This window comes from Rhodamnia argentea, chromosome 8, assembly GCF_020921035.1.
Source record: "Rhodamnia argentea isolate NSW1041297 chromosome 8, ASM2092103v1, whole genome shotgun sequence".
Lineage (NCBI taxonomy): Eukaryota > Viridiplantae > Streptophyta > Magnoliopsida > Myrtales > Myrtaceae > Rhodamnia > Rhodamnia argentea.
The window spans coordinates 4,909,898-4,924,084 of NC_063157.1; the positions used below are offsets into that span (position 1 = coordinate 4,909,898).

Genomic DNA, 14,187 nt, shown 5'->3' on the forward strand with positions numbered 1-14,187 from the left:
GATGGCGGCCTTTTTCATTAGGATGCGTGAAACTGAAACCTCACAACTGATGTTAATTTCTGATGTCTGCCAGAAACCTCTTCGAGGATGTACCCTTGCTTTTACCGATGCCAATAGCAGACACTTTTTAGCAACGTTCTTGTTTTGACCCCCTGTTCCTCAGTCGATTTTGACAATGTTTTTAATCTCTGAGAACTCCTGCTAGAGTAACGAAGTAGCCACCGAACATATGTGCAAACTGGTCACACTATTACTAAGGAGAGATGCATCGCTAGTGTCAAAATGAATGAAGCAAAGAAAACTATTCTATATGCCAAAATGAATGAAGCAAAGAAAACTATTCTATATTCTATCTTGAAAAGGGCAACTTCCGTAATAACATGAGACCATCTTCAAGAATGAAAGAGCTTTTGGAACAATCAAATGCACTGACATTTCACCACCACATGAAGCACTCTTTGCGGAGAGCTTGTGTCCATTTAAGTAATGGAATTGCTATGCAAGACTCTCATTTAAGTAATGGAATTGCTATGCAAGACTCTCATTTAAGTAATGGAATTGCTATGCAAGACTCTCCTACACTCTCAATGCATTAAAGCAATCCAAAAGTTCATAGCAGCAGCCAGGACAAACAGAGGACAATAGTATTCAAGCAAGGGAAAAAAGAAAAGCCAACATCCAGCGATATTGCACACACGGCCGATACAATGGTCCAACCAATGAGGACCAGTAGAGTAAAACTCAAGGAGTAACTCACAGTTTCTTGCCATGAACCTGCACAGAGAATCGTATGACAAACGAGCCCCACCATCAAATTCAAATACAATTCTCAAATAGCAAGCACAGTCAAATGACTTCAAGAGCAGGGAATGGAAAGATCCACCGCATCCACAAACGCAAACTTGCAAAAGGAAATGGAGACCAACCTGAACCGCTGTGCAGGGTTCCCCCCATATGTGACTCCTGTAGATCTAAAACGTTCATCTCAATGCAGATCTTTTTCATGTTGCCACTGTCCCATTGCTATTTGCCAACAAAAAGCTGTACAACTGAACTGGCAAAGTGCATATATCTTAAGACAGCAAGAGGATGAACATTACAACCCAACCCAGTCATTTCTAAAGATAGATAGTTTATTGAACATCTTGAGATGAGATAGACCTAACACTTCTGCATCTTCGTTTCATTCTTCATCTTTGTTAATCATTACGAAGGATTGGCACTTCAGGTCAGCCACTCAAAGGATTAGCCATACAAAGAATTTGGACAATACTCTGAATTGGAGCAAGTGCATGGAGGATGATGGGCTGATGGCTACCACAAGCTCTTATCAACATAAATTATCTCACACACTTCTCTTTACTCATTAAGAGCAGGATCCAGTAAGAAAGATGGATGAACTTTGAAATCAAACTTGCTGATTCTTGCATACAAGTAAATCAAATGGCGAGCCCTTGGCTCCATCAATTTAGTTGTTTCACATTGAGGAAATTGCCGATACTCTCTATTGTCCCAACCACCTTCAATAACTCAAAGTGCTTTTGCAAAGGAAGAAGCATCATCCTAGAAGGCAATCTGAAGGCTCCTTCCGACTGCAAATGAAACGGATTTAAGATTGAGAAAATGCAGTCTCGTCTGTTCCACCAGTATCAATAATTCTCCAGTTGATTTCATCCACCTAAATAGATCCCCTGGAAGATGAAAGGCTTAGCATAGTCACGTCACCTCTGAATAAGTGACAAAGTTAACCCCTGAAAAGACACCATTGAAGGTGGAAATACGTCTTTGGCTGAAGCAAGATTTGCAATCAATACTTCCATTTGATGCATCAGCATGAACACTTCATCAGCTGAATGCGTTGTACCCCATTCTTCGTTCGTCCTGCATAAGAGTTCATTGCACATTCTTCAAAAAGCTTTCCTTGTTTGTACATTCTCTAGTTTGATTGACACATCCCTATGTGATTGTTGGGAGACCAGAAGACAAAAATAGAACACAATTGCCGAATACCATGCAAAGAATAATGGCAAACAAACCTGTCTACAGGAGCAAATATTGGTTGCTTATATAGCTTGAAACATGATAAGGCTTGTGGTATAATAACCACATGGCTCAGCTATTAAAATTCCTTGCTTGAAACGGGGACGAAATTGATAACGTTATTAAATTTTTACAAAACTCAGGCCTCACGAAAAAAAAAAAAAAAAAAAAGGGAGGATCAGTGAAGAGAATGGGGAGAAATGAGCTTACTTTGAGCTAAACAACGTGTTGTCCCTGCAGTCATTAAAAAGCACCTTAATCACAGGGTGAAGATTTAGTTTCGTGGCTGACTCTGGAGGATTGTCCATAGCAAAGCAGTAACCAGTAGAAAACCAACAATTTGGATTTAAAAGAACTATTTGAAGTAGAGGAGATTTAGTCTTCATATCTCGAACTACTGTACGAAAGGATAGGTCATCCTTTGCATTTTCCAGAATCTGATTGCTGAACATTCTCTCCAAGGTATATTCCCTGATAGCAAAGTAAAAGAATTCTCCCATGAGTTATGACGCTATACACAACTCCACCAAAGAAACAGGCTTAGCTCATACTTATACTAAGAACACGCCAAAGCTGTCTGATCCAAGATCATTGATGTTGGTACACAGGCAGAGTTCCACTCTCTCATAACCCAATTTGCTATCTGTCTTTACAGCTTAACATTTTCCTCAAATGATGTTAATGACAGCCGATCTTCATAGTCGTACATTTTGTTGTAGGTGGCAATCCTTGATACAACACAAAAGTATGACTTGAACATGATATGACACCATAATTTTTAGTAAGAGAAACCCTGATATGACACTTCAAGAACATGATTGATACATATCCAACATCATTTAACATGTTAGAATGCCAAACCCAAAAGCTTAAGTTAAAAGGTGGAGGGAGACCATATGCATATAAAGAGAAAATAAACCTGTAGACAATGATGCGGTAAACTCTAACCCATGTCTAAACAAATTGATTTGAAAGACCAAATTTTAGTTATACTGAATAGAATTAAGCTAGGCAACGATATGGAAGGAAATGAACACAATCACACAACTAAATTTACTTCCCCAGTTCTCTGTATGGGCATGTGAGTTTACCTGGGATCTATTGAAGTACATAAATATAGGAAATCATAAAAAAGATTATATTTGGCATAAAGGAAACTTTAATTGTTATTTGCTCACTTGAACAAGTCATCTGATCCCTCCAATGGCAAACCTGTGGATACACAACATTTATAGAACCTCACTCCATTGTCAAGAGGGGCACAGCTGTCGGCACAAGGATAGGCTCCAAGAAGCGTTGAACACCGGGGACATGAAAATTCAACCCACTCAATAGCTGTTGAGATATTGTGAGATTTGGCCATGAAAACATCTCCAAGAAAGCCATTCAGAAAATATCTCTGGCTTGGGGGCAGTTCGAATTCATCTGGGGGATTGAAGTGTCTACACATATCTTTTGACGTATCCCTCATAGAGCCTTCATGCTCATAGCTTAATGAATGACTTCTGTGAAGACAACATCCAGTATCTAATGTCTCATTTCTTGTGGAGTCCAACACTGGTGATTCACAATATGAAATAGATATATCACTATCAGCACCAATAGCTTCACAAGGGAGATTCTCATCGTTAAGATGCATAGACTTCAGTTTTCCTTCATAAACATGTGTTGGCCCAGTGGCATGATTACTTCCTGAATGCATCAGAACTTTACTCTGATTGTCATCTTCATCAGCCAAAAGGGGTTGGTATTCACAACTTTGGCTTCTTTCATCTTCTGGAAATTCACAATTTAAAAGATCATCTTTGCAAATAATGACTGCTCTAGATGTCAACAAGCATCTCCCTTTTGAAGGTGCATAAGACCTTGCATACCTAGTCACTAGTTTCTCGCTTATACCTCCAAATGAGCAACAGCAAGCTCCAAACCAGTTGTCAGCTACCTCTTGCCAATTGATTGATGGTGAGTCAAGAAAGCAGCTGGATGTAAGGTGGAAAAGAGACAAAATAAAAAAACGACAGTCAATACTCACCAATATAGACAAGAACATACAATTGGAAGAGTTACTCTCTCTGAAATTTTATAAGCAGCTTCAACCCACTAGCCTAATTGACTTAAAGGAAAAAAGTCAGACAGCCGTCGGACCACTTATCTGAAAATAAACCTGCCACTCGAAATTTGCCACTCTGTAGGCCCTAGCTCTACCATAGTGATGCAGTGGTGCCAGTTCTCACTAATATTGCGAGACATCTCATTAATGAGAGATGCGCCTAAAGGAGGTTCGTCTAACTTAAAGCAAGAAAATGGAGTAAAACAAAATTGGGCATCAAGAAGAACAAGAGCATAACCTGATGGGACTCCTAGTCAGCTTAGCCGAGCAACTTCTGCAGTAAAAATCGACACTTCCCTTAGAGGACAATTTCTCCAAATCTACACCGAACAACATTACCAACATATGTCAATCAACCAACACCGACAAATACAAAATCAAACTCAACCCGAACAGAGAGAAACACTCAATTCCAGCACAGTTTAGTGGCCCGTAAGAGCAAAACCAAGATACTGAATCTGTCTGTGAAGCAGGGCATCACGACACGATCCGTAATCTTACCAGATTCAGTCGAAAGCCGCTTCGGAGCATCTGGCAACAATGCCTCTCCTCCATCCTCGGACAAACTCAGCATGGACTGGAGATTAGACATCACAGGGTGATCGACGGGGAGCAGAAGCGCGAGCTTCACCTCGATGTGATCATCCAGCGTTCTGAAGCTCACCGGCGAGTCGCAGTCGATGAGGACTCTGGGGATTGGAACCAAAAGCGAGACATCATGTTCAGAATCAACCGTGAAGCTTACGTCAATGGTGGATCGAGCGGGATTGGACTGGACTCTCAGGCTGCCGCATCGATCGACCGGGCGCGCGGAGGGGTTGAAGAGGAAGAGTTTGAGGGTTGGATGGTGGGATTGGGCTTCCCACGTGAAGCGCCATTTTTTAGGGTTTTGAGCTTCACCGCACATCGTTCGGTTCTGCGCTTCGAAAGAGCGCGCCACTCTAAATGGAGCCGAGCATTTGAGATGAAGTCCTCGAACTTGCGCTATTTTCACAATGTGGTTTCCAAAATGTGCAATCCAATCTCGAAATTCGTAGAAATTTTCAATTAAGTCCCTCCATTTTCAGTTCCAGCAATAGATCATTGCTATGGAAGAAAGCACGACAATATTGCAATAGCCAATACAATTGTGGAATGGAAGTCCGGTGAAAACTTGTTCGATCATGGCTAAGTTATCGTTCCTCCCTATAATGGCAATGATTTATTCCAAATCAAATTTTCAATTGCGACTAATCTAGACATCTGCTTTAATTTGGCCAAATCACAGACCAAGTTGCTTGATTGAGAAAAAAAAAATTACAAGCTAGAGAATTGGGTCTTACAAACTAGAGTTCTAGGTCCATGGTATAATTATAGCACAAAATAAGGGGCCAGCTATATTTTTTTCCCTCGTCCAATTACTTTTTACGAGCTCTATTCATGAAGTCATTCGTAATATTTGTGAATGCGTTTTTTGTTCAACTTTCTCAGGGGATTTTGAACCTCTAAAGCCCCTCGCCGAAAAATTTGAGATGTTTGATTAAAATAAGTTTTGGCTACTAATTGACAAACCTAAAAGCCCAAGCCTTGAACTTTCGACATTTTCATTCCCAAAATAAATGAATTTTTACTCTTCCCATGAAAGTTGCACGAAAAGCTTATGCACAATCAAAATTTGGGTCTAATTTTTTTTTTTTTGTAAGGTTCATTCTTAATTTTAACTACAAATATGATCCACATTTTTTCCAGTGACTCAAGAACCATGTCAATAAAACTAAAAACAAGAGCTTGTGTGTTCTTAGGTCTAATTTTCAAAACCATTGTATCAGTTAAATTTTCTCCAAACCTTCTTTTGGAAAGTTCGAATTTTTGCTCCAATTTCTTTGAATGCTAGACATTTTAGCAGGGGTCATCCATTCACATTCGACTTTTTCTTTGGTCGGAATTCACATCTTAACTGTTTTTGTTTTTTTTGGTCGAACATGCGGCTTGAAGATGCGCCGGACAACGTCTTTCTATTGTTTCATCAAAAAACTAGATGTTGCTGTGTAGTCGGAGTACTTGAAGTGAGTCGAGAATTGATTTAAAGCAAAAAAAGTACACACTTTTTTGCGTATATGAACTTTAGATAAATCCTCGGCTGCATTTTTTTTACGGTTAATATTACAAAAAATCTCAAACTGATATACCCGTGACAAATTTATCCTAAATTATTTTTTTACCATAAAAAACTCCAAATAAATACATCTGCGATAAATTTACCATAAACTATTTTTTCGACTATAAAAAATCATAAACCAGTACATTTATGACACATGTATCCCAAACTAATTGTTTTGACCATAAAAAATCTTACACATATGACAAATTTACCCTCTATTAATTTCCATTAAATTGGATTAATACAATGAAAAACCTCAAATTGATACATTGGTAAAAAATAGAGGGTAAAAACCCAAATGTTTACATCCGGCAATTGTCACGTGTCTTCCAACTCAGCAATTTAACGATAAAATTTAACAGAAATTAACGGATAGTAAATTTGTTACGGGTGTACGAGTTTTGGATAAATTTATCAAAGGTGTGCTAGTTTAGCATTTTTGGTGGTGAAAAAAATGATTTGGCATAAATTTGTTATATGTGTACTAGTTTAGGATTTTTTTTGGGTCATATTAATCTTTTTTTTAATATGATACTTAAAATCTTTAATTTATTTTTATCTAAACATGATCAATCTTTAATTGATTATGACTTTTTCATTCGATTTACATTTGACTCGATTTTTATATTAACGGAAAGCTCATGATCCGAACTTTTGAAATGCACAAACAACTAAAGAATAGTGAAATATTAGTCACTTATAACCTATCGCAGTGAAATGCCGAACTCCAACAAAATATGTAGTGCAACCCCCCGCTTCTCCCGATGATTTGTATTTCATCGCTTTGAAGTTAGGAGTGAGTTCTGCCTTAAGAATCCTTTGGCAACGGCCGTCCTCATCCTCCTTGTAGTAAGCTCCAGAGGAGAAAGTTCTCAGAGCCACTCCGAGAGGAAGGGGACGGGACGGATGAGGGGAAGGACGCAAGGTGGGGCAAGGGTTGCTTTCCTAAGGATTCTCAACATTTCGGAAGGGACTTAGTTGGAAATGCTAAGGAGAAAACCCGAAAATTGTTAATTTCCACAAACTTTATCACAATATGAAAAGCAATGCAGAGCAACTGTCTTCCAACATAAGGTACTCTTAAATAAAACAGATTGGTCCAGCAAGTAAAAATGTCGGCCATAAGTTTTTATGTAGGAATCCAAGGATGGTTATGCCCATATAAATTCAAATTATGCACTAAGGAAGGATTTTTCAAGAAACATTCATCTCCAACGAGGCATTTAATAATTCCTATGTCTGATAATTTCACACATAATTTTTTCTGCTTCTTGATGATTATACCATTTTGAGGCTTAAGTGCCCATGAACTCTTTCCAACTAATGCGAATGAGAAAATCCTAATACCACTTCCTGTATCATAGTATGTAGCTTAAACCAACCATGCATCTAGAATACAATCCATGAACACACAAACTAATGGTCCAAGGGTCAAGGCTCATTTATTTTAAAGTACTTTCTAAAGCATCTTTCTCCTTTCAAGAACTGGCACAATCAAGGGAATTGAAAAAGAATGTCTCTAAACCCTCGGATCCATTCACATTCAACTATTTTTAGTCGGAATTCACATTCGACTTGGAGATGATGCCGTCCTATTATTTCATGAAAATTGTATATTTGTACATAAAGATGAGCATTGTCTTTGAGGGTTGATGGGATCGTAGAGTAATTCTAGTGAGCCTGGAATTGATTTAAAACAAGAAAACTATTTACTTTTTCTTTTGTGTATAGTTAGCCACCGATTCCTCTTTAAAATGATGTTTTGGATCTGTTATCTATTTTTATCAAAACATGATCAATCCTTAATTGATCATAACTTTTTAATCCGATTCGCGTTTGACTCGATTTTTTTTTCAATGGAAAGCACTTGATCCAAACTTTTGAAATGCACAAGCAATTAAAGAATAGTGCAATATTAGTCAATGAATGGAAAGTAGCAAAAACATTTAATTTTCACAAACTTTACCACAAAATGAAAATCAATACAAAGCAACGTGACTTCCAAGATAAAGAAGAGATTGGTTTAACAAGCAAAAATATGGGTGATAAGTTTTTAGTCAGGTGATAAGTTTTTAGCTAGGAATCCATGGATGATTGCCCGTCTAAATTCAAATCGTGCACGTGAGGATAAGAAGATCAAACTTACTTGAGGAGGGATTTTTCAAGGAAGATTCATCTCCATTGAAGCATTTAAGAATTCCCATGTCCGATAAGATAATTTTTCTTTCTTTAGATGATAATAGCATTTTGAGACTTAACTATCCATGAACTATATCCAACTAATGCAAATGAGCAAGTCCTAATACCACTACTTGTATCGTAATGTAGAGTAGACATGACTATGAACTATAGACAACTAATACAAATGAGCAAGGCCTAATACCACTGTATCATAGTATAGAGTAGATATGACTTAAACAACCATGCATCTAGAACCCATCAACACTAAGATCACCGACACAAATCAAAGAGCTAGCCAAAGGATCAAGGCTAATCTCTTTAAAAGCACTTCCTAAACCATCATTCTCCTTTGAAGAACTTGAAAGCCACTTCGTTTGACACCATCAAGAGAATCGACATTTTCATAATGTCATATTTACACATTTTTCAGTGTGCTTATTCTGACCTTAATTATTATCATAGGTGAAGCACATTTTCTATTAGTCAAAACTCAAGACAACAACTCATCAACAATGCTGGAGAGCAGCACATACGAATAGAGTCGTGGAAAAATGTTGTTCAAGCTGGCCGATGAATTTTGGACCGTCTTTGTGCTGAGGGAGGGATTACCCTATGTGGAGAAAGTGAAAGAGCTTCAAGAGCTCATGCAGCAAGCCAAGACGGCCTTCAACCTTTGAACCGTGTTACTAGCAATCATTTTGGTACTAAGTACTTGGAATGAAAATATGTTTGATAATTTACCTATTGATGCCATTCCATTATTTCATCAAGATAGTATATATGCGTATAAAGATGAACACTATCTTTGAGATGGGTTGTAGAAGTCGCCCTAGTGAGTCAAGAAGTGATTTAAAACAAAAAGAAAATATTTACTTTTTCGCTTATGTATGTGTGATTTGGGCACCAATTTTTGTAATATGATGTTTTATGTTTATTATCTATTTTTATCTAAATATGATCGATCTTTATTCGATTATAACTTTTTAATCCGATTTACATTTGACTCGATTTTTTTATCAATGAAAAGCTCCTGATTCGAATTTTTGAAATGCATAAGCAATTAAAGAATAGAGCAACATTAGTCAATGAATGGAGAGTAGCAAAAACAATTAATTTTCACAAACTTTACCTCCATATGAAAAGCAATAGAAAGCAACTTGACTTCCAACGTAAAGAAGAGATTGGTTTGGCAAGTGAAAATATTGGTGATAAGTTTTTAGCCAGGAATCCAAGGATGATTACCCGATGCACTTGAGGAAAAGAAGATCAAACTTACTCGATGAAGGATTTTTCAAGGAAGATTCATCTCCATTGAAGCATATAATAATTCCCATGTCCGATAAGATAATTTTTCCTCTTCTCAATAATAATAACATTTTGAGACTTCAACTGTCCATGAACTATATCCAACTAATGCAAATGAGCAAGTCTTAATATCACTTCCTGTATCGTAGTATAAACTAGACATGACTATGAATTATATCCAACTAATGCAAATGAGCAAGTCCTAATACCACTATATCACAATATAGAATATACATGACTTAAACAACCATGCATCTAGAACCAATCAACACGAACTAATGACCACCCACACACATCAAAGAGCTGGCCAAAGGGTAAAGGCTCATTTCTTTAGAAGTACTTCCTAAAGCATCATTCTCCTTTGAAGAACTTGAAAGTCACTTCGTGCGACACCATCAAGAGAATCAACAGTTTCATAATGCCAATACACATTTTTCATTGTGCTTATTTTGACCTTAATTATTATCACAGGTGAAGCACGCTTTCTATTAATCAAAACTCAAGACAACAACTCATCAACAATGTTGTAGAGAAGGCACATACGAATAGAGCCACGGAAAACATGTTACTCAAGCTGCCCAATAAATTTTGGGCTGTCTTTACCCAGAGGGAAGGATTACCTATCTTTCGGTGGAGAAAGCGCAAGAGCTTCAAGAGCTCATGCAGTAAGCCAAAACGGCCTACAACATTTGAAAAGATATGAAATACTTGTTTTAGTGATACTTTCAACCATGGCACTAGCGATCATTTTGTTGCTAAGTACATGGAATGAAAATATGACTGATAATTTTCCTAGTGATGTCTTTCCATTATTTCATCAAGGTTATATATATGCACATGAAGATGAGCACAATCTTTGAGGTAGGGTTGTAGAAGTCACCCTACCGAGTCAAGAAGTGATTTAAAACAAAAGAAAAATTATCTACCTTTTCGCTTATGTATGTCTTCATTACGGGTGCATTAGACACCCATTTTTTTAATATGATGTTTTATGTTTATTATCTATTTTTATCTAAATATGATCGATCTTTAATCGATTATAACTTTTTAATTCAATTTACGTTTGACTTGATTTTTTTATCAACAAAAAGCCCTTGATCCGATCTTTTGAAATGCACAAGCAATTAAAGAATAGTGCAATATTAGTCAATGAACAGAGAGTAGCAAAAATAGTTAATTTTCATAAACTTTAGCATAAAATGAAAAACAATAGAAAGCAATCCGACTTCCAAAATAAAGAAGAGATTGATCTAGCAAGTAAAAATATCCGCGATATGTTTTTAGCTAGGAATCCAAGGGTAATTACCCATCTAAATTCAAATCATGCTAGTGAGTAAACAAAGATCAAACTTACTCAAGGAGGGATTTTTCGAGGAAGGTTCATCTCTATTGAAGCATTTAATAATTCCCATGTCTGATAAGATGATTTTTCCTTCTTATCAATGCTAATAACATTTTGAGACTTTAACTGTCCAGAACTATATCAAACTAATGCAAATGAGCAAGTACTAATACCACTGAGTTATAGTATATAGTAGACATGACTTAAACAACCATGCATCTAGAACCAATCAACACGAACTAATGACCACCCACACACATCAAAGAGCTGGCCAAAGGATCAAGGCTCATCTCTTTTAAAGTACTTCCTAAAGCATCATTCTCCTTTGAAGAATTTGAAAGCCACTTCATATGACACCATCAAGAGAATCGATATTTTCATAATGTCAATAATGCACATTTTTCACTATGCTTATTTTGACCTTAATTATTATTACAGATGAAGCACACTTTTTATCAATCAAAAACTCGAGACAACAACTCATCAACAATGCTGGAGAGAAGGCACAGATGAATAAAGCCGTGGAAAACATGTTGCTCAAGCTGCCCGATGAATTTTGGGCTGTCGAGGGAAAAATTACTTATCTTTCGGTGGAGAAAGTGCGAGAGCTTCAAGAGCTCATGTAGCAAGTCAAGACGGCCTACAACATTTGAAAAGGTATGAAATACTTGTTTTAGTGATACTTTCAACCATGGCACCAGCGATCATTTTGTTGCTAAGTAGGTGGAATGAAAATATGTTTGATGATTTGCCTAGTGATATCTTTCCATTATTTCATCAAGGTTATATATATGCACATGAAGATGAGCACCATCTTTGAGTTAGGGTTGTAAAAGTCACCCTACTGAGTCAAGAAGAGATTTAAAAAAAATATATATATATCTACTCTTTCGCTTATGTATGTCTTCATTAGAGGTGGGTTAGACACCAATTTTTTTAATATGATGTTTTATGTTTATTATCTATTTTTATCTTGATTTTTTTTTATCAACAGAAAGCTCATGATCCAATCTTTTGAAATGCACAAGCAATTAAAGAATAGCGCGATATTAGTCAATGAACGGAGAGTGGCAAAAACGGTTAATTTTCATAAACTTTACGACAAAATGAAAAATAATAGAAAGCAACCGGACTTCCAAACTAAAGAAGAGATTGGTCGAGCAAGTAAAAATATCGCGATATGGTTTTAGCCAGGAATCCAAGGATATTACCCATCTAAATTCAAATCAAAGAAGGTCAAACTTACTCGAGGAAGGATTTTTCAAGGAAGATTCATCTCTATTGAAGCATTTAATAATTCCCATGTCCGATAAGATGATTTTAACATTTTGAGACTTTAACTGTCCAGAACTATATCCAACTAATGCAAATGAGCAAGTACTAATACCACTGAATTATAGTATATAGTAGACATGACTTAAACAACCATGCATCTAGAACCAATCAACACGAACTAATGATCACCCACACACATCAAAGAGCTGGCCAAAGATCAAGGCTTATCTCTTTTAAAGTACTTCCTAAAGCGTCATTCTCCTTTGAAGAATTTGAACGCCACTTCATAGGACACCATCAAAAGAATCGACATTTTCATATCTTATCAATGGTTTCCCTTGCATTACCGGGTATGAGTGGTTTTCTTGCAGAATTGATAGTATTTTTTGGAATAATTACCAGCCAATCCTCAGGCTTTATTTGTAAAGTCTCTATTCGTTGACAATCAAAGCCCAAAGATCTATGAGCTAGTCCTTGCTTGACTAGCCAAGATTCTACAGGAACAAACCTATGGGACTTAAGAAATGATGGATCACCTAGATTCAACAAATGAGGTGGGTTCATTAACAATTCAAAGATGAAAAGAAAAAATGGCAAAAAAGAAAGCTTTTCTTCCTCTTCTATATCTTACATCTATAGTATTTTTGCCCTCCCTCTCTCATTTAATAAATGTCTCGAAATCAAACGGGTTTTACATGAAGAAGATTTGGCTCAGTATATTCTATTCGATGCGGATAGGAAAAGCAATATTCTTATTTCTACCAGAAAAATAAATGGATTTGGGATTTAATCTATTCGATGATATAAAGACATTACAATCAGCAAAAATAGAGAGTTGATATTTTTAAATGTCAATAATACACATTTTTCTTTGTGCTTATTTTGCCCTCAATTATTATTATAGGTGAAGCACGCTTTTTATCAATCAAAAACTCAAGACAAAAACTCATCAACAATACTAGAGAGAAGGCACATACGAATAGAGCCGCGAAAAACATGTTGCTCAAGTTGCCCAATGAATTCTAGGCTGTGTTTGCGCTGGGGGAAGGATTACCTATGTTTCAATGGAGAAAGCGCAAGAGCTTCAAGAGCAAACATGTTGCTCAAGCTACCCAATGAATTCTGGGCTGTCTTTGCTCTAAGGAAGGATTATCCCATGTTTCAATGGAGAAAGCGCAAGAGCTTCGAGAGCTCATGCAGCAAGTCAAGATGTCTTTGCTCTAAGGAAGGATTACCCTATGTTTCAATGGAGAAAGCGCAAGAGCTTCAAGAGCTTCAAGAGCTCATGCAGCAAGTCAAGATGGCATTCAACGTTAGAGTGATACTTTGAACCATGATACTAGTGATCATTTTGTTGCTAAGTACCTGGAATGAAAACAGGTAAGATTGCCTAGTGATGTCTTTCCATTATTTCATCTAGATAGTATATGTGCACATGAAGATGAGCACTATCTTTAAGGTGGGGTTGTAGAAGTCGCCTTAGTGAGTCAAGAACTGATTTAAACAAAAAAGAAAAATTATCTACTTTTTCGCATTTGTTTTGGTGAGTCAAGAACGGTGTTATCAAAATATAAACAAGGCATATATGTTACTACTGTGCTTTTTGGTGTGGTTTTCAAAACCATTGTATCAACTAAATTTTCTCCGAACCTTATTTTGAAAAGTTCGATTTTTTTTTTTTTTGCGGAGGTCATCCATTCACATTTGCAATGATTTATTCCTCATCAAATCTTTGGTTACTAATCTACATATCAGCTTTATTTTTTTCCAAAATCAAAGACCAAGTGACTTGAT

General features: G+C 36.7%; 1 protein-coding gene across 2 annotated transcripts; it reads right to left on the reverse strand.

The window, feature by feature from the left end:
• Nucleotides 1-1,151: 1,151 nt before the first annotated feature.
• Nucleotides 1,152-5,120, reverse strand: LOC115741281. Of its 2 annotated transcripts, XM_030675111.2 has the most exons (6): nucleotides 4,652-5,120; nucleotides 4,389-4,470; nucleotides 3,632-4,019; nucleotides 3,219-3,595; nucleotides 2,250-2,511; nucleotides 1,152-1,883 (listed from the first exon to the last, which is right to left on the reverse strand). In XM_030675111.2, the coding sequence occupies exons 1-6, from the start codon at nucleotides 5,055-5,057 to the stop codon at nucleotides 1,722-1,724; spliced, it is 1,677 nt and encodes a 558-aa protein (XP_030530971.1). In that variant the 5' UTR covers nucleotides 5,058-5,120; the 3' UTR covers nucleotides 1,152-1,721. The 2 variants fall into 2 exon arrangements, with proteins under 2 accessions (XP_030530971.1, XP_030530970.1); XM_030675110.2 differs by having other exon boundaries at nucleotides 1,152-1,881; nucleotides 2,251-2,511; nucleotides 3,219-4,019; nucleotides 4,652-5,117.
• Between the last annotated feature and the right edge of the window lie 9,067 nt (nucleotides 5,121-14,187).

Coding starts and splice junctions, on each gene's coding strand:
- LOC115741281 (XM_030675110.2), bottom strand. CDS start 5,057: ATGTGCGGTGAAGCTCAAAACCCTAAAAAATGGCGCTTCACGTGGGAA. Junction 4,020..4,388: donor CTGACTAGGAGTCCCATCAG/GTTATGCTCTTG, acceptor CCTTACATCCAG/CTGCTTTCTTGACTCACCAT. Junction 1,882..2,250: donor AACACGTTGTTTAGCTCAAA/GTAAGCTCATTT, acceptor ACTCTTATGCAG/GACGAACGAAGAATGGGGTA.